The sequence below is a fragment of the Pundamilia nyererei genome, unplaced genomic scaffold, assembly GCF_000239375.1.
Source record: "Pundamilia nyererei isolate P.nyererei 1_Seehausen unplaced genomic scaffold, PunNye1.0 scaffold00072, whole genome shotgun sequence".
NCBI classification, from domain to species: Eukaryota; Metazoa; Chordata; class Actinopteri; order Cichliformes; family Cichlidae; genus Pundamilia; species Pundamilia nyererei.
Window position 1 is genome coordinate 1584466 of NW_005187473.1, and position 27036 is coordinate 1611501.

Sequence of the window (27036 nt, forward strand, 5' to 3'; positions counted from 1 at the left end):
TCTGGTGCAAATTACTGACCTCTGTCATCATTTTAAGTGGGGGAACTTGCACAATCGGTGGCTGACTAAATACTTTTTTGCCCCACTGTAACTCCTAAAAGCGTGTTTGTCCTACAGTGGCCACCGTAGCAAGAATAATGCATTTGAATTGGAAATGTGCAATCTTCTGACATCTAGTGGTGACATTCTTCACACTGTGCCTTTAAGTAAAATTAAAGAAATTGCTTTCTTTAATCATATCATTATAAACTATGACCAAGTGTCACATGACATTTGATATTGCATAGACTGAATAGTTCGTGACTCATTAAAACGGTCAGATGACTGATTATTATTAAGTTTATTATAAGAAAATGACTTAAAGGTCATCTTGAAAGAGTGCATTCATCATGGAATGTTTTAAAGCTTGGCATGGGAAAGTCTGACTTTTCTTTAACTGTATAAAAAGTGGTCTGAATAAGAATACAGGATGAATAAGCACTGCACTATATAGCCTAATTACTCAGTATAAAATCCACAAGAACCATTTAGCATGTAAACCACAGTCGTTACAGACACTTAATTAAACCCACCCTTTCTCTTTTCCAGCTGCCATTGCTGACACGTTTAAAGAAGCATAAATTGATTTTAGTGCTAGAGATAGAAAGAGAGCACATTACAAAATGCTTCACTAGATAACTTCCACAGGTTATTTGCATAACAAACCAGTCTAAATAGATTATATTTCTCAGATATGAAACTGTAATTGATACCGTTATGGGGAACAGAGCACTGGTGAGAATAAAGGAATGAAAGAATCCTTTGTTTTCACCTAAAATTCTCCCTTTCTTTTCACCAGGGTCCATTATACTGTCACTTCAACTAATTTGCAGCTCAAAGAGTCACATCAATACACCGCTATGTTAGACAGACGGCAATGGCATGCTCTTTGAGTTGTGCTGTCTTCTGTATTGATTTTTTTTTCCAGCATGCAAGGTAAGCGATAGCATCAATTACCCTTTGTTTCAGACAAAGGCAAAATAAATTCTCTTCACTCTTCTGGTTAAAAAACAACAACAAAAAAACCCTTAATTTACTTTGACCTCAGGCCCCCCACCTACTGTTAAACCAACCAGCAGAGCTGAAGAAAGAAAAAACACCACAGTATTTTTGGTCAGATCTAATCTGTATTTAACAAAATGATTGTAAAAGTCCTCCTTACACACACGTATATACTACCACTCAAACGTAGCAAAGAAAAAATGATAAATAACTCTAAATATGTTTTATATTGTAGATTCCTGAAAGTAGCCAATTTGCTTTGTTGACAGCGCTGCAAACCCTTGGCCTTCTCTCAATAAGCTTCATGATCTAGTCATCTGAAATGGTTTTCACTTCACGAGTGTGTGTTTGTGTGTTTGTGTTTGTGTGTACACATTGCATACGTGTAGAGAGGAAAGGTGATCCAGGGGATTGAAAGGGTGGAACTACCACAAGACAAAAGCAGACATAAAGGAAAGCTAAGCACATCCATATCAAGGTCAGCCCAGCCAAATTCCTCACCTGTAGGACTACGACCCGACTTTCCTACCAGTCAATACCAGATAGAAACAGTGACTTGTTCTTTTGACTGCTCCCTTTAGAAACTGCAGTTGGTCATTTGCCTCCATCTCATCCTATCTTTGGCATCCTCCCCTGTTACACTAACCCTCTGCATGTCCTCCTTCACTACATCCATGGACCATCTGTGGGTCTTTTCTCTTTTCCTCCTCAGCTCCATCTTCAACATCCTTTGTCCAGTGCAGCCACTATCCCTCCTCTGCACATGTCCAAATAGAAAAAGTGAAATGCTGACAGTAAGAAATTCTACAAGTGGACAGCTGAGCTCATGGCAGTTTAAAAACTGGCCTTAAGCACTAGATCCATAGATGCAGGTTTTTACCACTGCAGACAGTGCCCAGGCTGGAGGCTTTCCAAACATGCCCCCGAGACCTCAGCACATGGTGGCAGGATATAAAATGGAAGCTGGGACAGTCTACATTAAGAGGCATAACAAAGTGGGATAATGTACAGCAACATCTGTGTCACGGATGGATTTGAAGTCCCCAGGTGATGGGTGATGTGTCCGAAAGTGGCTGAGGACAAAGGGGCTAAGCTCCTGTGACAGACAAACAGCTCCCAGCCAACCAGTCAGACATGTTGGTGTTTGACAATGAGCAGAAGAGAACAGTTGTGATAGATGTGCTAATCCCAGTTGACACTAACATAAGGCAGAGGAAGCACTGAAAAGAACCAAGGTCCCCGGGTAACAACTGGAGCAGATGTAGAAGGTGAAATCCGAAATCCAGGTGCAAAAATCTGAGCTCTCTGTCCAACAGAGTGCAGTCCTACCAACAACTAAGATACTACGCAGAAACCTCAAACTACTCCCGGGAGAGAAAATTGTATCCATTAGCACTTTACAAATTAATAAATGGCTGACAATCTGCCACAGTTTTCTTATTTTCTACAAATCAAATGAAAAGAAAAAGACCTGTTAGTCCTGTCTATCAACACCGATGGAATACTGATTCATACTTCAACACAAATATACAATTTTGTTTGACAGTCTACATGTCTTCCCAAAACAGCTGTGTCCTTAGCTTTCAGTAAACATTATTGAAACTGGAGCATTTACAGCAGTAAGGGAGGGTATGCGGGATTTGTGTAGATTTAAATACAATGCTCGTGTTAGAGGTAATAAAGAAGCTTGTCACCCACTGAAAGAATATGTCTGCTTTTAAAAAGGTTTCAAACAATGGAGCTCTCTTGTACATCGCAGGAATATACATCAGGCACTGACTATACAGATTCACTGTATTTTTTTTGTTCTGTTTTTTACCGCCGCGTGTTGCATACTGCAGCTCTGAGCTTTAGACCTTTATAGCTCAGCATATGATTGAACATAATGGCCCATTATTTATTTGCTGGTTGTGAGTGGGCCCTCTGCCAGCCTCTTCAGGGTTCCTGCCGTGGGCATATGGTCTCACAGATAGCCGTGCTGGATATTAAGGACTGTGTCACCATTGGAGCAAAAAAGAAAAGAGGGAGAGAACGTAATGGGCGAGATGACACACATCGGTTATTTTGCCTCACCTTGAATGAGAGAAATGCGTAATAAAAAAAATGAATGTTTTTTTAAAATTTAATGTCGATGTTAAGCATTGTGGTTGCTGTTAGAGATCCAAAATAACATCAAGAGGAGAGTACAGGAGACTCACATTTCCATTCCAGATATCTCTCTTTCAGTCTTTAACCTGACAAAGTAGAAAGTTGTTTTCAGGTGTTACAAGGGGTCGCTCTACACCACGTAAACACAGCCCACTTTGATTCTACGTGGGCTGGACTAAAGAAACTCCCTGTTCTGTCACCGCAAGGAAGTTCAACCACACATGTAATTCCTTTTAATGAAAGAAAAAGGAAGTCTCGAAAATTGGCAGCTCATTGTCCCTGACTGTCTTATCATTATAAAACATTTTTTGTTAATTCACAAACTTTCTTTACTGTGGACATATTGTAAAAATCAAGTTTAGTAGCAAGTGGACAAAACAGGAACTTTTCTGTCATTTAATAGTTTATCTACTACTTGATTTCTCTGGTGTATATGAAGGGGGATAAAGGAGGTCAAGTCCAAAATGTATGCACTACTCCACATTTCCACAGGTGGCCAGAGGGCCAGGTTGGAATCTTTGCTGGGCTGATTCTGGCGCCTGGGCCTTATGTTTGACACACCTATATGCTTGAGCTGGAACAGTGTAATTTATTTAACACACTACATTGGGCTAGAAACAAAGTATTGTGCTAGTGTTCATCTGATACTATTATCAGCATCAGTGTCGATGTATTGATCTATCTTTCCTCTTCTACTTGCTTTTTACTCACCAAAAGTCGGCATGGTAGGAACTGTTTTTTTCTGTCACCTTTGCATTAACAAGACTTTTTTTGTCGTGTTTAAAAATCACTGTCTGACTTTTGCATTCATTTGAAAAACTGTGTCATTTTAGTCTTCTAGCATTCCACCTGCACAGTCTTCTGTTCCTATTTCAGTTTAAACCTTATCAGCTCACGGTAGGTTGACCAAGCGTCTGTGCTCTTTTATAGAGTTACTCGGCTTGACACTCGCTCGGTTTCATTCGCACCTGTCTTTTACAGCCAAAGGCTTCTGTTCTGTTGGCTGCTAAGCTGCTCTGTTGGAGCAGTGGGCCATTCAGTGCTTCTACTTCGACAGAAGGAAAGTGACCGCAGGAAAAAGATAGATTATTATTCAGGTCCGACACATGTAGTCTCGGTGTCAACTTTTGTCTGGCAAAATGTCACACGCGTGTATCGTGACCCTACAGACTATGCTTTTGGTGGGTTTGTATTTTCCTCTTGTTCTCCTCGCCAAAAATGTTAAATACCTGGGGCAAAGCAAATACCATGGCAGAGGGGGGACAGCTGAGGGGGAGCACCAGAGACAGTTTTACTTGTCTGCGTTTATGATAGCGAGTCTCCTGAGATGTGGAGAGAGGATGGAAAAGGACAGAAAAAGAGTTAAAGCAAGAAAGAGGCATAAAAAGACAACGAACCCAGCATTTAGTCCTAGGCAGTTGACTATTTGGCGCAGAGAGCCAGTAAGTGTCAGGTCCGTCCCTCTAGGGCCCATTTTAACAGGTTCTTTGTATCTGAGTGGTCGGAATCAGGCTTGTAATCCAGCCAGACAATTTATTACTGCTGTAGAAGTTGTATTATCAAGCTGTGAAGCATGCGTGTGTCCAAACAGTAACTGGAGTACAAAAACCTCTTTTATCAGCTTAGGGTTTAGGCCTATTGTCCCATAGTCCTAAAGTAGCAAACTTTAGATTCTTCAAGATGAATGGAAATGAGAAAATTAGAGTTTTAACCTCCTAGGACCTGGCATCCACATATGTGGACATCACATTTTGGGTAATTTAGACCAAAATACTCAACTTTGCTCTACATGGGCCTGATATCCACCTACGAGGACATTATACTGCTACTGTTCTATCAAAATTTTAAACGAATATCCTCATATGTGGCTCTTATTTTTCTATTTTTCTTATGTTTTTCTTTTCTTTTTTTCAGGTACAACCAAATTAACAAACAGCACACAAAAAATTGTTTTGCAAAAATTAATCACTGAAAAAGTCAATCCAATATGCGATCTCATTGTAGACAGATTCCATTAAGGGACTCTATATTAAATTCAGCTTTACAGAGTTATTGTCATACATTGTGTGATTGTGTGTGTGAATGGGTGGATGACTGGTTGTGTAAAGCGCTTTGGGGTCCTTAGGGACTAGAAAAGCCCTATACAAATACAGGCCATTTACCATTGTTTACTGTACAATACCCTTCTGGTTTATTAGTATCATCTAATATTCAAAACATTATTGGTTTTGAAATAAATTGAATTGTGTAGACTCTGGAATGCACCGTTATTTAACTTTTCCTAGCTACAGTGTGGTGGCACGTGGATTACGTTGAGCACAAACTGTTTTTAATTCATGAGTTGCTCAAAAGGAAGGAGGTGGTCAGGGAGGGTTGTGAAGCAGAGTTCTCATAGTGGACTTTAGTGTTCTTTAGTCATGTCTTACTTTTCCATCGTCAGTCTGCAGCAGCAAGGATGTGTTCGGTGAGTTCGATTGATGGTGTCTCGTAAACGTAGCGGAGTTTTTGTCAGAAGTTTAATCTTTTCTGAAACGTTAATTTGAAATTATGCATGTTAATTTGAAAGTTTGGAAATGTTTGCCACTCGCAAAATCCATAAACTGCATTGTGATAGAAACTCTTAATCAAATTTTCTTTACAGCCGTGGAAATGTTTGCTGCTTGAAAGTGCCTGTGCAACAAACAGGAGAATGTGTCATTTTTCACACTTTGGTTGGTGGAGTCGCTAAAAAAACACAATTGCTGCATCAAAAGTCTGTAAAAAAAACATCTACAATAAACTACTGCAGGTCATATAAGCTTCAAGAAACTCAGCTGACAAATAGACTCTTGTAATGACTGGTGACAGTGTAATAAAACATTATTAGTAGTCAAAAATGTGAGTTGGATGAGAATCGGTGATGGAGTAAACCTCATACATAATTCACTCTACATTGCTCAAATAAAGTCAGAAAGGCACAGGAAAAAGTAACAGTCAGTTGGAGACCTGATTTATACCTATTTTACCTATATTTTATAAGATAGCAAGTGATGAGTGTTGAGGGAAGTGGAGCTGGATGCACCTGCTGTGGTGAAGTCCTCAGGGTCAATCCAGGAAGAGGCAGGAGCATATTTCTGTGACGGCAGGTCAAACCGTGCGTGTATGCGTGCGCGTTGACTAGACACCAGCACTTGACTTTGACGACCCTCGCGCCACAAACACAGTAACACAAACTTCACACTTGGGCTCTTTGCGTCCATCTCCATCCTTCCTCATACCCCGTCAGCAACTCCTCGGGTTTCTCCCCGGAGAAGCAAAGCGGTCAGCAGACTTAAAACTCCCTATCCCTAGGCTAAACACATCTCTCACATAGTAGAAATTGTTTAGACATGCGTGGTTTACCTTAGCTTGCGTGCAAAATATACTCAGTCATCCTCACTGACTCAGAAAATAGCTGTGACAGCTCACGATACAGGTGACCTTTAATGAACTGTGCTGCTGAGGTTACACCCCTCATCTCAATCTGATCTCCTCACCTCTGTGACTCTAATCTAACGGCTTTCTGAACAGAGAAACAGGTTTTTGAAGAGTTTTTCATGGCTATTCCGTGCTTGCACTTGATTTTGCAGTACCACTCTAAAAATGTGTAAAAGAGGCCTCTCAGCATTTCATTAAATAGCGGGGGGATCTAAAACGGTGCATGTACAAGCACTTCGTAGCGCTGTGAGGAAAAAAAGTGTACTGCACTGTGTGAAAGAGGAATGCTCAAATGTAATCTCGTTTAACTTGTTCAATTTACTTTACGAGTTTATTGATAAACTGCTAGTTTAGCTAGAAGTGGCAGTTTGAGTTGTGTTTTGCTCTGTGGTCCCAAATGGTCATTCCTTTCAAATGTGTGGCAAAAAAATCGCACATCATTAATATTATAGATCAAAGTGAGGTTTCGCACATTCTAGTAAACCGAATCAAAGAAAAGTCTCTAACTAGCTTTAGAAAATGACCTTCAACAACAATAATATCGTAGTTTTTTACTACATTAATATTCACTGCTTTTGTTTTTAGGGTCTTTAACACGCACCATTTGTCTCAACCTCTCAGGTTTAACGTCATTGATTTGCTGTGTTATGTTCAGTCTATGTTCAGGATGACAAAATTGCTTTTTTTTCCCCTCCCCCCTATAAAAACCTTTCAGAAACTACAGCAGTTCGATACATACTCTGAAGTCTGCTGGAGTATTTATTACTGCTGTAATGCAATGTTTATTAACTTCAACTGAGTTTAGAGTTTAAAAATATAACCATTACATTTCCTATAATATTGTAATCTTTAAAAAAAAAAAAAAGATTATGCATAATATTCCCCGGCTCACGTATTCCTCTTTAGACACTCAGTCAAACAAAAGAGTTTAAGATGCCAGAATTAAATCCCTTTCAACTTTCCCAACTCTACCATTAACTTTAATATTTAATATGAAATATTTCAAAGTGAAACAGCAAAAATACTGTAATTTTAACAGACTTTTGCAGTTTAAAAGTCAATAAACATCTGAAAATAAAGAATCACTGGCTGACCAAAGACCAAAAGTCGTGGCTGAATAATGCAGTGAATGATGGTGAGGTTTACACACAGGAGTGTGATTGTCCTTCTCTGTCGGTCCATCAAAGCCGCTGCGCCATCACTTGCAAAACCAGCAAACCGTGCAGACAGCAGCTCCGATGCATAGCTGCAGTTTAACGAGTTAAAATAATAAGCTGCTGACCTTTTAGGGAATTCTGATGATGATCATTTATGTGGTTGACACTCAGTAGGAATATTTCTAGATTTTTCTGTGAGGTTTTGGCACTTTGAGTCTTTTCCATTTCTCATTTATTTAGTTAGTGTAGTTTTCACATCGAAACAGCAGTTTAATGTAAGCAGGTTTAATGGAAACTCAGAATGGGACGGGTTCTGGATCATCCCTTTATGTGCAGCGTTATCTCGACTGTCACGGGATCGCGAGCGCCGAATGTGAAAGTCAGTTTCGGATTTGTTTTCTGTTTGTTTCTGTAGATCATTTCAAAATGCAGCACTAAAAATCAGAGGGATAAATTTTTATCCCCACCATCCCCTCTGGAAAATCACACTCTGCCTATATTAACAGTTTTTAATCTTATAGCAGCAACAGCTTTAATGGATGCCAAATTTAAAACAGATTATGGGCCGAATACCCATGGCACATGCTTTATTTTCTCTAAAGGATGATGCTAAATGAGAGGCTGAATTACAGCAAGTAGTGGACAGAGGATAGTCTGAATTGTGAGAAGTGTAGTAAGCTAAATGTTACTTGCCTATAGAAAATGATTTGTCTTCATTGGTTGTAGCCTTTAAAAAAAAAACATTTATTTTTGTCATTTTTCAGTGATCGGTTTCCTCAAGACTTTGAGAATCTGTCTTTCAACATAGCACTATATCATTCCTTGGAAAGGTTTTTACCTCTTTTAGGATTTAAGCCTGCAGTCACTCCACTATCACATTATGGTCTAGTGTATTTGATAGCATGTGGTTGCACACTGACATGAGCGGACTTCACGCTGTGCGAGCATGTGTCCCTTAGCCACTGTGCACATTCTGCGTTAGCATAAGGTGTCTGCCCGAGCCAGCGGATGTCTCTCAGGCTGGCTTTCTATGGAAAACCTGTCGACAGATTGACCTGCTGATAGATTAAGACTGTCGGGGGAGATACAGCACAGGCCTGGAGGCATGCGGTCAGCTGATATCTTTTTCTCTCTTTGTTCATTTCCGTCTTTCTCGAGCTGTCTCCGGGGAGACAAGCGGAGACACATGCTGACATGTGATAAACAGATCTGTGACTAATGGTCTGCTTTAATAGAATACAAATGAGATGATTAAACAACCTCTTTTATGCCAAGAAAATAAACTCCGCTGACGAAATAATGCTTGAAGCTGGACTCTGTTGGTTTTTCATTATATAATCATATTCTGTCTGTATACTGAGCGATGGCATATCAATAACAGAAATGAGCAAGTTTTGTTTTTGCAAAGTTATGATCAGGACACACTCTCACTAAAATTAATTATATATTTATGTTCAAGTTACCTTGTCAGTCACATTTTTCCTAATAATTCTTCAAATTGCAAAGTTCTTTTTGTTTGTTTTTTGCCCTGTTGTTTCTTCTGGAAAACCTACCTAGACTACAGCTGTGTTCTAATTATCCAATATATAGTATTTGCTACACTAACTAGTAAACAAGTGGAGACAGCTGTTGCGTTTCACTACATGATTGCACACTGCGACATAATTATGCATTGGATATTCGTAATTATTTCTCTGGCTAAAACAACAGCAGAACGTGTCCCCTCTACTTATCACACAATTGGAGAACAAATGGGCTTATCTGTTGACTGAGGCTGGAATTACACTTGCTCGCGGACACACCGATCCAGTAGTCGGCTCTTATTTTACTTTTTCACTCTGCTCGTACACACTACACGTGCTACGTAAGGACTCGGCAGGCACACTCTAATTAGATTGGAAAAAAAACTGTGCGGCAGCAGGTGATTTTATCCCTGGCCTTCGTCTCTGTGGCAATGGGCAATGTTTCTGGGCTTTCAGTGTACAGATACATTCAAAAATGCTAACATTATCAGACCATAGCTATAGTCTTCAAAACTGGTTTGCGGCAAATGCAAAACCTCTTTTGTTCTCCACACAGAAGTGTGCATGCATGCAACCAAAGCTTGCTCAGACACGATTGGTTGATGTAACTCGGGCTATAAGTGGACTACAAACTGAAACCAGAAGACCAGAAACCTCAGGACTTCCCATCAGATTCTGCATATTTACAGGGATTACTCTGTACACTGATGTTTCAGCGATAACGTCAGTGTACCTCCCCCACCTGCACATAAAGAAGCAACATTTGTCACTCAAAATACTACTACTACTGCTGAAAGTAATAATAATAATATAAATAATAATAATAAAGAAATGTTCACTGTTTCTCCGTTCTCACATCAGTCTGTGCATTTACAAACGGCTTTTTTTTTCTTTTCCCATTCAGTTGCTTGTGTCTTCCATTTATAGACTAGACTAGAGAAGGCTCGAGAACTTGTTGTTCACCTGACTAGAAATAAACATTTACCACGAAGCAGTAGGCGTACTATTGTTAATCCACTGAGTAATCTTTGGTCAGTTTGTTTTCTTCCATAACAGCTCTGCAGTTATCTTCTTTCAGACTGACGTCCTCAAATGTGTTTCGTTTTGTCTTGTATATACAATTGTAAAAAGTCTGGACTCCATATAAAAAAAGACAGAATGCAGTCTATTTGAACATGAAATATTCACAACCAATTTTCATTAAAACATGGCAACAACAAGTAAACAAACAAACAAACAAAAACCTGCTGACAACTATTACTGTACTGGACCAGGAACAGACAGCGAACATAGTTCATCAGTGCTTTCATTTAGAAAGCACTGACTTCCTTCTCCGGGAACAAGCTTATCAAAGGTGGACCGAGGTGAAGTGGGAAAATGTCCTGTGGTCTGAGTGGTCGATATTTATCAAAATGTTTATTTATGCTTGTTATCGGGCTCGTTATCGCACTTCACAAAACACTCAATGAGATCACACTGGGCTACATCAGTGCGCCTGCCACAAATGATATTTACACGTATTGGAGTGCCACATGTGGCCGAAGAGGCAACATTCTGCACTTATTACAACAACATGAAGCTGTAGTAATAGTCTGGTTAAACTGGCCTGTTTTTGTCCAGAGCTATCAGCCTGTCAGACTTGGTAATCAGCTGCAAACTTAACCTGAAGACAGAGTGAAAAATAGGGAAAACACTCAGTTTAGCTGTTGGGTGTCCTCAGATTTCCAGTGCTGTGTTTAATGAGTAGTTGATGCAACACCGTGTTAAACATGCCCTCTTTTCAAAATGTGCTGCTGGCATCAAATTCAAAATGATACATTTTTGACTAAAAAACAACATTTCCGAGTTTCAGCATTTGATGTGTAATATGTGTTGGAGTTTTAATGATCTGCAAATCATTTTGTTTTTATGTACATTTCACCATTCAGCTCTAAAATGCCTGATCGAGCTAAGGCTGGTTTTAGGTTATTTGAAGAATCCATTTAATGCTGTGATTCTTCATACAAAGATCTGTGACTGTAGACTTGGCTGAACGGTTTGGCTGCCTGTTGCCTTCATAGTGCTTATGTGCATTTTTCAGTACATATTGTCGCTCTCTACATTGCCTTCTCAGCGCACTTACTTACGTAAACTTAAGAAGCTGTAATGCTGCGGGTGCGTTCTTTTTTGAAGGAGATGAGCTTGTGTGCGACGCAGTGTAGATGCACTGCAGACACAATTCACACAGTGGCCTATTTCCTTTCAGCCTGTTTCCACACAGCCACAGAGCTCTTTTCTTTCAGGTTCCTTTGGGTCACAAGTCACATCTAACAGATTCCTGTGTGTGTTTTAAATTATCAGTTGACATGTAAAAAGGCAAAAGAAAATATTAAGTAGACATACATTTGTTTAAGAATGATTTCATAAAAATGTGAGGGGATTAGGGCTTCGATGTTAGGGCTTGGAGATGACACGTCGGCGTCTGAAACTGCCAATTCTTCAGAGCGTAGCTCGCAATTCTGCCTCGTTTGATTTTGTGTCCCACTCATCTTTCATTTGTGACTGACAGCGCAAAGACACACATTGAAAAACCTTGGAACCCTCTCGGTACTCTCAAAGCCCTGCTGGAGTTTGTCACGTAGTTTTGGGGAGTTTGTGAGCTTTTGTAACTGTTGATGTAGCTGACACATTTACATTACACTGAGACTCAAACTAAACTTAAATATGAGCTTACTTGAAGTACGTTAGATGATTTAGAGTTTGGATTAGCGATGTAAAAGCATTTCCTTTAGCTGAAGATTGGATAGTGCTAACATATTTTTCATACAGTCTGCCAGCTTGTATTATTTTTGGACGTGCTGATTTGATTTCTAATAAACGGGTCTTAAAATTCCCTTTAAAAGATATGTCACACTACCACGAAGCACAAGGTGAACTTTTCAAAGCTACCTGATTTCTTATTGCTGCTAGACACCTCACATTTTACATCATAAGTCATTTGCATGAATCAATTATCGTAATGGTTGCTAATCGATTTTCTGACAGCTATTTGAATTATGGTTCCAGGTTTAGTGACAGTGCTTTTTTTCCTTATTAAATCAAAATAATACAAATAGAATATGCTAATAGCTTTATTGTGTTATTTTCTGAAAGGGAGACTCTCATTTTGTTATTTCTTTATAATTTTGTTAACCAGCCCGTGAACAGTAGCATTGTGTGTTTTGTGGCTCCGGAGAAGATTTGTCAGCTTTGAAAAAATAACCCTGATCATGTACAGTGTCTGGGCTTGCAAAAGTGCATTTATACCAGGAAGCCTAGGCTCTTGTATGCATTATGGATGAGCAAGATTTTTATGAGAGACTAAAATTCTCTCTAAAGTTTTTATCTCAGGGGCTTAGGTTTGAACGTCAGGCATATAAAAGACCGTATTACTCATTAAAATGAAACAGTAGGCTAAGAAGGAGAAACTGATTCTCTAAATAAATGAATATTAATTGCACTGCTGAACTTGTTCATTGATATCACCTCACAGCAAGATGCCTCTCTGTTTAAAACCACTTGTCAGCTGGAGCATTTCTGCGTGGAGTTTGCACGTTCTTCTTGTTCCTGCATCGTTTTCATCTGCATGCTTTGGTTGAAAAACTGAGAATTCTCGAGTTAACCTAATATATAGGATTTAATGTGAGTGCGTGGCTTTCAAGAAATCCAGCTCCTGTCCTTTACCACTCCAGATAGACTCCAGACCTGTCACTTTTACCCCTAGATTGGTACATCTTGGTTTTGTAGTGCACACTCAGTACAAATGAAGCCAAGCCAACACCAACCACTGACCAACGTGCTAAACTCAGGAATAAATATGCATTACAGTAACATAAATAGAATTCTAAGACAAAATAAAAGCATCAAAGACAATTAAACATGATTAAAACAATAAAATAAAGAATAAAATCAACAGCTCATACTGTGTAGAAGCAAAACAACATTAAAACTGAAAGAAAAAAAAACTCACATAAATGAACATATTTGTCATGTATTTAAAGTTTTATCTGGAAGTTTAAAAACTGCTGAAACTACAGTTCCTTACATGACCACTTGAGGCTGTCTCTCAACTGTCTTTTATGGCGTATTTTTGCACCTAGCCTATCCAGTCTTTCAGTGATGACGTGATGAATCCTGCTTCCGGGCCCAAACTACTCTGCGTTTAATAAGACATGTTTTAATGCTTTGTATCTTGTTCTATTTAATCTCAACAAGCCCCTAAAAACAGTCAGTGATCACTGTCGGACTCTCTCGGTTTTTATTACCACTATTCATTTTAAAGCTCAGTTTTTAAAAACTTACGATGTAACTACAACCCAGCCCATGCAGCAGTATATTAATGACTAACCTCGTATTGTGGATGGATTACCTCAGTTGTTCTCCTCACTGAGGTTTGGTCCGTTTACATCCTGCCAAGCGATTGCATTTGTCCCTAACCATCGGGAACCCTCACATTAACTTTTATCGAGTGGAAAAATTTTTTTAGTGTTCGTCCTCCAGCTTTACTGTTACTGTTTATGCTAACATAGCTGTGTCGCTAGTGATCGTGTAGCACATCATTATATACCAGCTAGTCCAACTTCAGTAACCCTACAAACGTCACTGCTGTTTAGTTTTCTGTCTTCATTTATGTCAGAAGTGATAGCAGAGCGGTACGTCTTAATTTTTTTTGGTAGAGCAGCAAGACTGATCATTTTATTAAAGATGAAAGAATTTGGAAAGTTTTTCAACTTTCAGTAATGCCACAGTGATCGTTTGACTTTGGGACCTGCAGTGTAGTTTGGGCTCAGACACGGCTAAAGACGTCAGACTTAAAGACCAAATTATATGGCTTGCTGTTTGGTTAAAAAGAGTCTTTAGGGGCCAGATTGGGCAACTGCAAACTGGGTTTAGGCGTTAACCCCCCCCCGAAAACTGCTGTTAGTATATTTAAACTCAGTGAGTAAATTGCGTGATAAAATGTGGGAACTCAAAAAATATAGGAAGGACACGATTTTGATGGACTTTACTGCTAAGTGATTTAAAAAGTTTTTGTGCTTCGTATTAAACTGAACTGTGTTTAAAAAAACAGTGAAACCTTTGTAAAACTAACACCTGTTAGGTCACCTATTTTGGACTTATGCTCACTTGCTAATTGCCCCATTTAGTCAGTCTGGTACTGGGTGTACAGCCCCTTGCTGACAAAGCTAGCTCCTATTGGCTGGAAATTTAGCGCTCCACTCTCCAAAAATGGGCTCTTCTGTTTGGACAAACCAAGGTGGTAACAGCCATAAACTGAGCCTTCAGAACTGGAGTTCACAATGACTACCTCTGCCCTTTATGTACAATCTATACTTTCATGAAATGTCTCTAACAGTCTCCTTTTTTCTAGCTTCATACATAATTCATAAAGATTTAAAATATTCCGTTAAGTCTTCAACAACCAGCAATCATACACGCTAACAAAGTGTAGACACAATCATCCTTCTGAAGCGCTGCCTGTTCACCATATGTCCCACGGTGAATACATAACCTTTAATTTGTAATATATTATCCTCACTTGAGCCCCCTCGTGTAGCCCTCTGAATTATCCATCCCATCAATGCACCGAACAGCGATCCATGATGTGGCATCCACACTCGCTCTCCTTAAAATCGCAGTGTGTCAGCAAGAGGCCTGCTCCCCTTGTGTTAGTCACAAAGGCACAAAGGAGTCTGCCACAGTGACAGACTGGATGCTTCACACGGCGCTTGTGCCTCTGAGCGAGCGAGCGTGCTCATTTGCGTGCGCGCGGCTCTTTTTGTGGCGGTGGCAGTTTCATGCTAAGTTTCTTCCAGAGAAAGAGAGAAAGACAGCCATCATTGGGGCTCAGTTCTAAAAATAATACCCCAGTATGTCTTTGTACTGTTGTGCCATTCCTATTTTCTAAAGACAATAAGTTATTTATTTATTTATTTTACAGTGACTAGCAGAGCCCGGTGTCTAAAAACTCAATATGTTGCACTTATATTTATAGTGCCATTCCTCTGCTTTGACAAGCCATCATGTTTTGGCGAAGCACAATAAATTTTCTGCGTTTTAAAGGGCCCCGTTTGACTGTGTTGTATTGAATTATCCAACATATAATATGTCTCGGTGACAAGCCATCAAACTAAAGAAATCCAACATTACAGAAGTGGTGGCGGCAGCATTTCCCAACTCTTTGTGGCAGCATCACGGTCAGAGCTGTAAGTTGTCAAAATATGCAAGTATAAAGGGGGTTTTAGGGGCCTTTTTTCAGCTTCTACAAGGCTGCGACTGAAGGTTTCTCTTAGACAGTGATAATGCTGTAGTTTTGCAGCAGTGACGAACGTGCTCTCTTTCATCAAGTGAAATCATGACACCACAAATTTTCTAGGTCAAGGCTGTTGACAATGTGAGTGGGAAAAGAGAGGAGAGGTGAAATCAAAGGGTGAGGAAGAGATGTAAAGGGAAAAGCGAGAGGAAGACACGAAGACCAAAGTCTGAGACTGAGATTGACTACGTGCGTGTGTGTGTGTGTGTTTTCATGTGCGTCAGCTCCGTTGTTCCTTTTAACACAGCGGCCCCGTGCTTCCATTCACGACAACAACGTGTCAGCAAGAAAAAAGAAAACAACAGGAGAAAAAAAGCAGCCTGATACCACCGAGGCATTGGTTACACTTGTGCACACATCTAATCCCAAATATCTGCTCCTGTGAGGCTTTGTGGACTCACTTGGCCTCAAAATGTCCACCTTGTATTTCTCTCTGCTTTTCTTTTATTATCAGATTACTGGTTCACTACCTGTGGTTGAGCAGTCTTCTGTTCTCTGTAGCTGCTGTTGGATTTCCAGCCACTTGGAGGAGCAGTTACTGCTTTCAAATGTATTTCTGTCCACATAGCAACATAGATTTTAATATGGCTTTAGCTAGTTTAACTATGCTTTTCATCAACTCGCAAGTGAAGCATCTTGTAGCCAGCTGGTACAACGTGTCCTTTCTATGGTGAGGGGAAGATAAAGACGAGGTTTATTGAAGGTCAACAACCTCTTTATTTAAAACCATGCTACAGTATGACAACTATGTGTAGCATTATACTGTAAAAGGTAAAATGGCCTGTATTTGTATAGCGCTTTACTTAGTCTCTAAGGACCCCAAAGCGCTTTACACTACATTCAGTCATTCACCCATTTATACAGTGGTGATGGCAAGCTACATTGTAGCCAGTGGCGGTCCTAGCCTGTTTGGCGCCCTGGGCGAACACTCCCTCTGCCCCCCCCCCCCCCCCACACACACACACACACAGACAAAACATATTAAGGATTGTACATTAACATAAAGCTGTTGCACACACACACACACACATATGAAGAGAGAGAGAGTATGCATAGTATGCAAACGGCTACCAAACAGCCATCATAATTCGTCATACAATGAGAACAGGGCAAATCAACAATTGACAATGACTACTAAATATTAAAATCTGTAACATAATGTATTATTTGATTTAATTGAGACTTTAAATCATCAAACTGTAAATTTTAAATTGTTATTGATCCCTTTATATTAGTCCTAATGTGTATATTTATTTTCTTACTCTTCTTATATATATTATTTGTTTACTTGCACTGCTGTAACTGGAGCCTCGCCTTTACTGGACTGTAGCGGAGATGACAATAAAGTTTTACTTTGACTTCAGCAGCGAGCAGGTGCGCCGAGGGCTCTCGCGCTCACTTTTCGTGTATAGAATTTTGAAAAAACATCGGTGCAAATTATAAGTCTGTATTATAATTTCTGGTGTTTTCGTGTTTGTTGGTTTGTTTTTATTTTGTTTTATTTTGCGAGTTGGTTATTAGATGCTGCTCCAGCCGGTCAGAGAATCCCCCGCCGCCCCGCCCTCTCCTCTCTGCAAGCAGCAGGCGCACCTCGCAAACGAAGGGCGCCCTTACTCCCAGGAAATGGGCGATAGAAAACCGATCGGTGCCTATGCCATTCCCAATATGCGCTGGTTGACGTCGGGGCAGCATGAGTACGAGCATTTTTATTATTTTATTTTGCCGATGCCCGTGATGCCGCCCCCCACCACGATGCTGCCCCGGGCAACCGCCCGTGTCGCCCGTATCTAAAACTGCTACTGATTGTAGCCACAGCTACCCTGGGGCGCACTGACCGAGGTGAGGCTGCCGGACACTGGCGCCACCGGGCCCTCTGACCACCACCAGTAGGCAACAGGTGAAGTGTCTTGTCTAAGGACACAACGACGGAGACTGTCCGAGCCAGGGCTCGAACCGGCAACGGAAGGTTGCCGGTTCAAGTGAATAGCAAAGTGAATAGCAACGATGTTAACCCTACTAATGCCATAAGCACCTCCCAGCTTAATATTTGCATAGCTACTGCCTTATCCCATAGCTAGTGTAGCATTAGCTAAATTGGCTAATGTAGCTTCACCTAATGCTACTAACTCATTGTTTCACTATGCAGGTAAATTTATGAAAGTTTCCCAAAATATCTAAGTCTCGTATCTTAATGAGATTCAAAATCAATATTTGGGTACGACCTCAAGTTTTATCCCTCCATAAGAGTTAACGTATTGCATAGTATTATGAATTAGCTGAGGTGACACGTAGCAGAAAGCCAGAACCACAGTGGGCACAAATCTGTCACTCAAAGCACCCACGCCTCTAATAATACATCATTTTAAGCCATAACAAAGTGTAAATGATGAGTTATTTAAAAAATAAAATCCTGTCCACATAGCCCATTTTTGACACCAATCAAAAATGAGAGAATTAGCTATAGAGATCAGTTTTTATTTTTGCTTTAAAGTAGGCATTTAAAATAGAAGCTAGTGGAAAGAGAAGTGACCAGTAGATTTCATTGAGGTTGGTAGTAAATTGCAAGCCTGTCCTTTTTCCAGTGTCACTGCTGGAAACATGCTCGCTAACATTACTTGTCCTAAAAAAATATCTGATACTGATTTTTTTTCTTATTGAGACATAAAACCTCAAAGCTAAGGTGTTACACGTGAGAAAGGATTTGGGTTTTTTTTCTCTTTAATAGCAGATCACAGATAATCCTTATTTATAATAAATGAGCAGCAGGTGCACTTCAAAACATTATAACAGACCAGGTCAGCAACATCCGGCCAATGCTTTACAATAAAACATTAAGTAGACGCAGGACACTCTCAACACTCTGCTCTGTGACGCTTTCCTCACTTTAGGTTAATGACTTTCTCGTCAAATATATTGCACATTGTTCACCTGCTCAGAATCTTTGTGCAATAAATTACTTTTATGAAGAGGAATGTAGGTTCTTCAATTACCTTCCTTTGAAAAGAGGTTTCGGTGTGCATAAATAAGCGCGGAGCTGACAGTAGCAGACACCAAAAATACTCTAAGGGGTGAAGCACCTAATTTAGCAACTAAGAAACTGGAGAGCAAAAGCTAAAATCCATAAATAGGAATCCAGCAACCTTGAGCGGAACTTTGACACGGTGATATTTTATCATCGAGGCAGCTCTTGACACAAACACACCTTCAGTAATAAAGCGTCACTAAAGGAAATGGGGAAGTGAGCCAAGGAAGTCATGAGGTCTGTCGTCTCAGGTTTTGAAGTGAATTCATTACGCACAAAGAGAGATGCTCGGCTGGATACAAATATTCAGATATTTTTAAATAGATTTATAATATGAATAACATCTTAATAAGCATAAAAGTTCAGCTAATGGCCATTAGGTTGGTATTCATCACTAGCATAATGCCAGCCTGCGGCATGTATGCTCAAAAAATGAAAACACTGCTGTGCCAGATGTGACTGTGAACACAAATAAATACAAATTGTACATTTTCTTACCTGTGACTCGAAAATCATGGCTTAGGTTTGATCTTATGGAGTGCTCAGTGCTCATCTAACCAGTTAGTATCTCTTAAAACTGCATCTGAAACAATATCCACGTGACATGACGGCGTTATGCTGTTGTTGCAGCATTTCAATTTTGTCTCCCACATCTGCGTCTCCTCGTGTAGCCCTACTGTTGTTGCACCGTTCTGCCTGTTTTTGCTGATAGATTGTGCTTTTGAGCTGCTGAGCAGACTCTTTTAAGACAACAAGGTCAGCCCATTAGGCAGTGCTTCAGAGCGATGTTGAATGTGTCGAATGTGGGGATTATTGGGTGAGACTTTGCAGGCTGTGTACACTCACTGCGAAGTGAGTTTAGCTCAAGGGGACTCCATGCAGATAAGAGCAGTTTTTATACACCAGAGTATAATAATAAGCTCCTGTGGGCTTAATAGAGAAAATCGTGTTTGGCAGGGGCTAAATCTTGATAACACTAAAATGTACTTAGTTTTGTTCTTTCTTTCTTTTTTTTGTTGTTGTTATGAGTCGAGCCTGGCTTTTTGTTTAGCTGTTCATTGAGTGCTTAAATTTAATTATAACATTTCCTGTGGAGAGGCAAATGTTTGCCCTGGTTTTGTGTGTGGAGTTTTTCAGATTTTCAGAGCACTGTTCACTGTCTTATAATTGTCTTTGTAATTGATTTTGGGGGCATATGAGGTTCAATTAAAGCAAAAGAAAAGCTGCTCTGCGTGACTCCTGCGCAGGCTGTGTACTTTTGAGTGCTCACATGTGCCTATATATCTATTTATATTTGAGTTAGTGCACATCATCTTCTCAAAGTGTGCTATACCGACTGAGTTGTCCTTCTGTGACACTGTGTCGTTTCACTTGAACGCCTGATCGGTCCATCTCTCCAGGCGGTATGACGTCTTCCTCCCCAGGAGGGCTTTTAGCGTGCGTTAGTCGTGTGTGCGCGTGTGCGTGTCGGCGTGTTATTTTGCTGTGCTTCCTTAACTGTGAGTATGACACACCCAGCTGTACCTTCTGGCTTTCTTTGAGATACACATAGGAACACACTTCTGTGTCTTTGTGAGGACTCTTAGAACCTGGTATCACCATGTTTGTCCCCAGGACTGTCAGTGGAGCTGTTTTTGTGACATAATAGCTTCCTGGTTGATTTTTTTTTTTTTTTTAATCATTAGTGTTTTAAAACTAAAAAAACATTCCTGTTAAGCCTTCCAGTGCCCATCCTGGTCTTCATTAATACTTCAATTTAGATTCTAAAGTTTCTTTGGTCTAATGTTAATATTTGTTTTTATTTCATAGGTTACACCTTGTGGATGCAGACAGACAAGTATCCTTTTGACTGACCTATTCTATTTCTTGTATAGATTTAACTTATGGGTTTTCCATAAAAGAACAGATTTATTTTTTTTGTCTGAACCAGCAGTCCCCAACCCTTTTTTGCGCGACGGACCAGTTAATGTCTGATAATATTTTCACGGACCGGCCTTTAAGGTGTCACGGATAAATACAACAAAATAAAACTAGTGCCAGTAACAAAAAAAAGAAGATTTATTCATAACACATGGGAAAAAACCCAGGGAAACTGAGTTAACGATAAAAATGATAAAAACCGATAAAAACCCTGAAAACCATAAATTTCACACCCGAACCTCAACTCTCGCGATCCGGTACCAAACGACTCATGGACTGGTACCGGTCCGTGGCCCGGAAGTTGGGGACCACTGATCTAATCCAAAGAACAACTGAGAAAAAGACCCTCTACTAAGTCCAAAATATAAATCTACAAGAATAATTCTACATTTATTATTCAGCACAGAATAAAAACCGTCGTATGGCTAAAATCCTGTCTTTGACCCATTGATGGTACAGAATAATATACAAATGAAGCCATCATAGATGCACATTATGTCTGACTTCATTATGTGTGCCTGTAGTTTGCCTCAGACAAAACACTTTTGTTGATGAGTTTTGTCAAACATTTGGGTCGTTCTGCATTTCAGAAAGGAGGATTATTCAGGGTATGCTCATAAGCTAACAACTTGTGACAGTAAGTTGTTAGTTTCACAGAAAGCGCTGCACTTCACTAAGATGGTACTCTTGAGGTTTCATAACTGGACTTCACATGGCTGACGTCATTGTAGCTACCTCCATCTTTTATACCATCTGAGTCATTCATCCGGTACGACCACAGCAGTCTTTAAGGAGACTTTAATTTGCAAGTCCATGAAATCAGAACAACGTGATTGGGCAGCTGTGCTGATGGTGTGTGAGCCCAGTCCCCAAATGGCGCTCAAAGGTATGGTTGGTTTCATGTGCAATTTACAGAAGTTGCCTGGTGCAGTCGATTCATTTCAAAATCAAGCGCAAAAAAACATCCTCTTTTTTGGCATTAAATATCAGCGCAGTTGATATTAAATTGTGTGACGTGAATGTTAGTAAATTAGTTTGTGCGCTTGATTTAAATAGTCCCCTCCCTATTTTGGGCTTTGAGAAAGGAGCTCCCAGAAATACATATGTAACTGGGGCAGCTGCCTAAATTTCAAGGATCTCCACCTCTTACATGCAGTCTTGTAAATCTAGACCCTAGTGAGGTAAACACATCGATACAACCCCCTTGGCCCCTTACCAAAACAATTACCAACTCTCAAAACTGCCCTTTGAAGTTGAGACATGTGTGCCATCAGTGCTATAGGGAGGTGCCACATATATGTGCGCACACTGCCATGTGAATCGGGACTAACTGCAGTCTTTGGGCAGTAGGACACACTATGCCAATTAGCAGAAGATGAACTAACCACACTTCCCATTTGACCACTGGTACGCACACATAAAGAAAGAGAGGGAAAGAAAAGGTTGCAAAACAGGGAAATTACTTCTAATCCGGGGGCCTGTGATGAAAATACTTTTAACTTCTCCCTCGTGGGCCACAACAAGGATTTAACAACCTCTTTGACTGCTACTATATCGCACAGATTTACCTGCTGTTTCCTCTGCTGTAAAATGGCTTTTGCTTTCGTTCAGCGGCGTACAGGGCTGGTTGAAGAGCTGCACCACTGCGGGGGAGGAAGGCACACTGCGATCACAACCTCCAATATGTCAAAAGTAATTAGGCTGTTCGGCGAGTATACCCTATTATGTGCAGAGAGGTGTGTGCTGTTAATTAGACTGATGAGGAGATTCTCTAATAAGCCCAGCATAGACCATCAAACACATGTCTCGTTTTGTTCTGATTAGACTTCTTTTCTCATTGAAACTGGGAATTCGCAAAGCATGTTTGCTAATGCACTGCAGTTTATTAAGTGGTTTTGTGCAAATATATGAATGATTAGTGAAGTATTGATCGGTCTGTTGAAAGAAGTTTAATAGGCAAATATTGTGGTATTTGATAGTTAATAGAGGCCACATAATTATAGCTTCCTTGCTGTTCCTTGTCAGACTTAACAGGATGTTAAATATGTTTTGGTTTTTCGACTGTTGACGGACAAAACAAGTCATCATGGGATGAACTGTCGAGATTTAATTTGAATGTTGCACCAATCTAAAGTGATTCGCTCTATATTTACATGCACGCTTATCTTCAAGCACTGCTTTGTAATCATTTTGCAGTGAGCAAGACAAAATGGCATAAAATGATGAATCGCGGGGACCCACAGGTGTTCCTGGGTGCAAAAGTACAATCAATTTTTCAATAAATGCATTTGCCAGTAAAGTCTGTGGGTAGAATGCTAACCTTTCCTGTGAGTGTGCCACTAAAACCTTCCTTTAAAGCAGGTTGGTGGTAGTGTGGTGCCAATGCAGTGCCACCGTATTCAATTCTTAAAGCAAAGCCTTGAATAAGGTCCCTTGTTGCAAGACTTTGCTGGAAGGTAAGGCTGCATGAGCCATTCCAACATCTCTTCTGTCATTATTGTGGATTTGTCTCATTGTGTCTTTTTTTTTTCTTCTTCTTTTCAGTTTTTTTCCCACCTAAACTTCAAAGTTTCTTGCAGGTAAAAATATGCATGGTAGAAATAAACTGCTGTAGATCACTCTTTGAAAATCTTTGTTGACAGCGTGCCACTAAACGCACCGAAGCTACAAATTAGACAGTGACACTTGTCGTCGTTTAAATGAGCTTTGGTCCAAGAATTTGATAGTCGGCTACATTTTTCGCGTGACAAGCGTTTCATTTCCCAAAACGACCTTCTCTCCCAAGGGAGAGAGCTGAAAAAAGGGGGTTCTGCTTTAATTAGGCTAGCTCGCTCGCAAAACATAAAAAAAAAAAAAGAGTGGAGTAGTGGAGGGATGAAAGATGGAGAGGTAGAATGCAGGAGAGGATGAAGGTGCGGAAAGTGTGAGGAGGAGGAAGAGAGCAGATAATGAGAGGCAGGGTGACAGTATGAAAGAGTGCAAGAGGAAGAGAGCGTGTCAAGAATCAAGGGGGGGTTGTTTGCCTGCGGCCGCCTCATGGTGTGATGTCGCTGAATCTTCTCACCGTGTTTTATTACAAGGGGCTCGGTGTTGGGGTCGGTGTTGTCAGCATGCCAGCTAACTTATGTTGGCTCGTGCGTCTCGGCGTGTCCGCTCGCACCGTGTCAACGTTCATTTTTGCATGCAGTGGCTGAGTTCATGCCACGAGTGACACAGGAGATAAGAAGGAACCCAACTTACCTACATAACGGCGGGGTGGGGCTCGGCGGTTTCTCTTGTTCCACTTCCTCTGAGAGCAACACGGAGCACCTTTAATGATTTGAATAAGTCTACCCCCCAGTTTGCTGCGGTCATGGTCAACTATATTTCCTGTAACAAGCGTTAGTTACCAGGAAAGTGGAGTGGCATAAAAATTTCAGGCATGCTTTCCATTACACTGGTTTGCTGCAGACTTTACACAAGGGTCAGTTTGTCATCAGCTTTAAGATCCTTTATTTTAAATACTATTTTTCCTTCGTTCTTTATGTTGCTTTCTATTTACAGTATTGCAGTAACATTATTTGTTGACATGCTAAATATTTAATGAAATATATCTGTCATTCTCCAATTTCACAGCTCGCCAGGCTTTGCATTCATGCGACAGGGCAATACATAAAACTGATTCTTAGAGCTGCTCACATAGCCATTTTTCACCATTAACACAGTGGGATCTATAGCATGAAGACGTATTATGACCTGTTTAACAGCGAGCGTTGCCATCTGGGCTTTGCTGTCATGTAGCTTTGCTTACGGCGACTCTTGCGCTGTAATTCCTGGGTTTCCTTTGTTGCAATGTGAGAAGGTACGGTCAGCGTTGTGAAGTGTGTTACTGTGTCGGTGTGTCGTCCAGCAGTGATTTAATCGGCGTGCCAGGAAAAAAAAATGGAGGTTAGAGCTGATAGTGTAGTTTCAGTGGGACGCATGAAGTCATTAGTAACATCCAGATCAGCTGAACGCTACTTCCATACATTCGCCTAATGAAGTCGTTTATTTGATTGCTGTTGCCGCTGCTGACTTATTACACCTGTATGCAATTATTCTTTAATATATGCTAACTGCCAATTTGAGGCAGCAACATGTTAAATTGATGCAATCATTTATTTCTGAAAAGGAATTACAGTTTTTAAAAATGCGCATAAAATCACCAGATATGTGTGTGTGTGTGTGTGTGTGTATGTGTGTGTGTGTGTGCGCGCGCGCGTTTCTTTGCATTTTCTTTTTTTTAGCAGGAAATTAAATCACTGGTGAATCAAAGAACATGGTTACAGGGATGCAAAAGTCATATGAAAGTGTGGTATTGTCAGAGAGAAGCAGAAAGAAGTCCTGCTTATTGATTTACACCAATGCTCTTAATGACTGCATAGCACACCCACAAAAGTCAAAATAAATAGCTTCCATGGCCTCCTGGATATCTTCTAATGCTGTTGATGAATATTTTTTTTGCCTCTTATTCAAAAAAAGCTCTTACAAATCTGCCTTTCTAAAAAATATTATTATTATTATTATTATTTATTAGATTTTAAGGTTTTCAAATGCAAAATCCTTCGAGGCAAATCTTGCCACTTTTCCATCTTGGCAACAGCTCTGGGCTCTTCTGTCAGGCCATTATTTTTTCTGCCAAGCATGTAGTTGCGTCAGAGCAAGAACACAACTGGACATGTTTCCCCGTTTTGCTCTTATAAAGAGGACCAGCAGATTTTGTTTTAGACTAGTGCTGGGTTATGTGTTTGGTGTTACCCAAAGATTTCCCCCTCAGGATTCTTTCAATGACAAGTCTTTCTGGTTATATTTTAAAATTTTGTTTTCTTTTATTTTCTTGAATAGTCAGGCCCCATCTTATCTTAAAGACCTTGTAATGTCACATCTCACCAGTAGAGCACTTTGGTCTTGGGCTGCTGGATTATTTACAAGTAGAATGGGAGGCAGAGCCTTTGGCTTTCAGGGCCTCTCCTGTGGAAACAGCTTTCAGTTTGGATTCAGGATTAAGATTAGGTTTAAAACATTCCTTTTTAATAAAGCTTATAGTTAGGGCTTGATCTGGTGACCCGGATCCCTCCCTTAGTCATCATGCTGAAATAGGCCTAGGCTGCTTTGGGTTCCCATGATCCACTGAATGTTTCTTCTTCAATTACTTCTTTTTATACTTTCTACCTGTGTACACACCACTCTGTATTTAATCATTAGTTATTATTAATCTCTGGTTCTTTCTCATAGTGTGTCTTTAGTCCTGATTCCTCCCATCACATCCAACTAGTTGCAGCAGATGGTTACCCCTCCCTGAGTCTTGTTCTGCTGTAGGTTACCTCCTGTTAAAAGGGATTTTTTCCTTCCCACTGTCACCGAGTGCTTGCTCATAGGGTGTCATCTGATTTTGGGGATTTATTTGTTATTTACTGGTATTGAGGCGACGGTTGTTGTGATTTGATGCCTTACAAATACAAGTGAATTGAGTTGAATATATCTGCTAACTTCATTGTGTCCTTAATTATATTCTACTAACAGTTCTAGTTCTGGTGCATTTGCCTCATTCAGTGGTTAACTCTGAATTTCAATCTACAACTAGAAAATCAAAGAAAACACAAAAGTCCAATTTCCCATTCGGGACTTGGGAATGGTTTCATTTTCAGTGACAGTTATATTATATGTTATCCAGCTGCTACATCAATCAAATCTTTCTTCTGTCATTCGTGACTTAATAAAGCTTCAGACAGCGACTGTCGTTGTAATCATAAATGTGAAATATTAGATATGCTGCCTTTTCCATGATAGAATTACATTTCCACATACTGTCAAAGCTAAATAATGCAATATGGGATAAAGTCATTTGTGTACATAATGAACACTGAGTAATGAGGGTGTGTTCTTCCTTGGCACTGCCTAATGTGATTAGGCAGGCTATCTGCTTTGAACATAACTGTTTTCTGTTACGCAGAGGTTCGAATAAAACCTGGATTAACCGGATTACCTTCATCATTATGTCCTGTCATTGTGGCTTGTGTTCAAACTAGATTAACATACCCAGGGGTCGTTTGTTTTTTGTTGTTGTTGTTTTTTGCGCCTCTTTATCTCTTTATCACAGGTGCACAGAACAGACAGAGCATTGCAGAAATAGTCAGAAGTAGGGCTTTATGAATATGAATATGAATGGTCCATATCACAAAGCAGTGCTGAAAGTTGTCATCTGAGCTGACTATTAATTAAATCCATACCTGTCCTTCTGGTGCAGCCTCCTCTTTTCAGCTCTTTCTCTCTCTCTCTGTCTCTTTTTGTCTGACAGAGACAGTGATGGATACAAGGACGGCGACAGCTGAGCTTGGCTGGATATCGTTCCCTGCCAATGGAGTAAGAACAATGTGCAAAGGTGTACTCTGTGTGTGTGTGTGTGTGTGTGTGTGTGTG

At 40.2% G+C, this 27036-nt stretch overlaps 1 protein-coding gene across 1 annotated transcript in view; it reads left to right on the plus strand.

Moving 5' to 3' along the window:
* The window catches only part of LOC102210927 (ephrin type-B receptor 1-like), a 124707-nt gene that overhangs the window by 11828 nt on the left and 85843 nt on the right, over positions 1 to 27036 (plus strand). The window contains exon 2 of the mRNA XM_005736956.1: positions 26915 to 26979. Within this exon, the coding sequence (XP_005737013.1) occupies positions 26915 to 26979 (65 nt within the window). The remainder of the gene's footprint in view (positions 1 to 26914; positions 26980 to 27036) is intronic.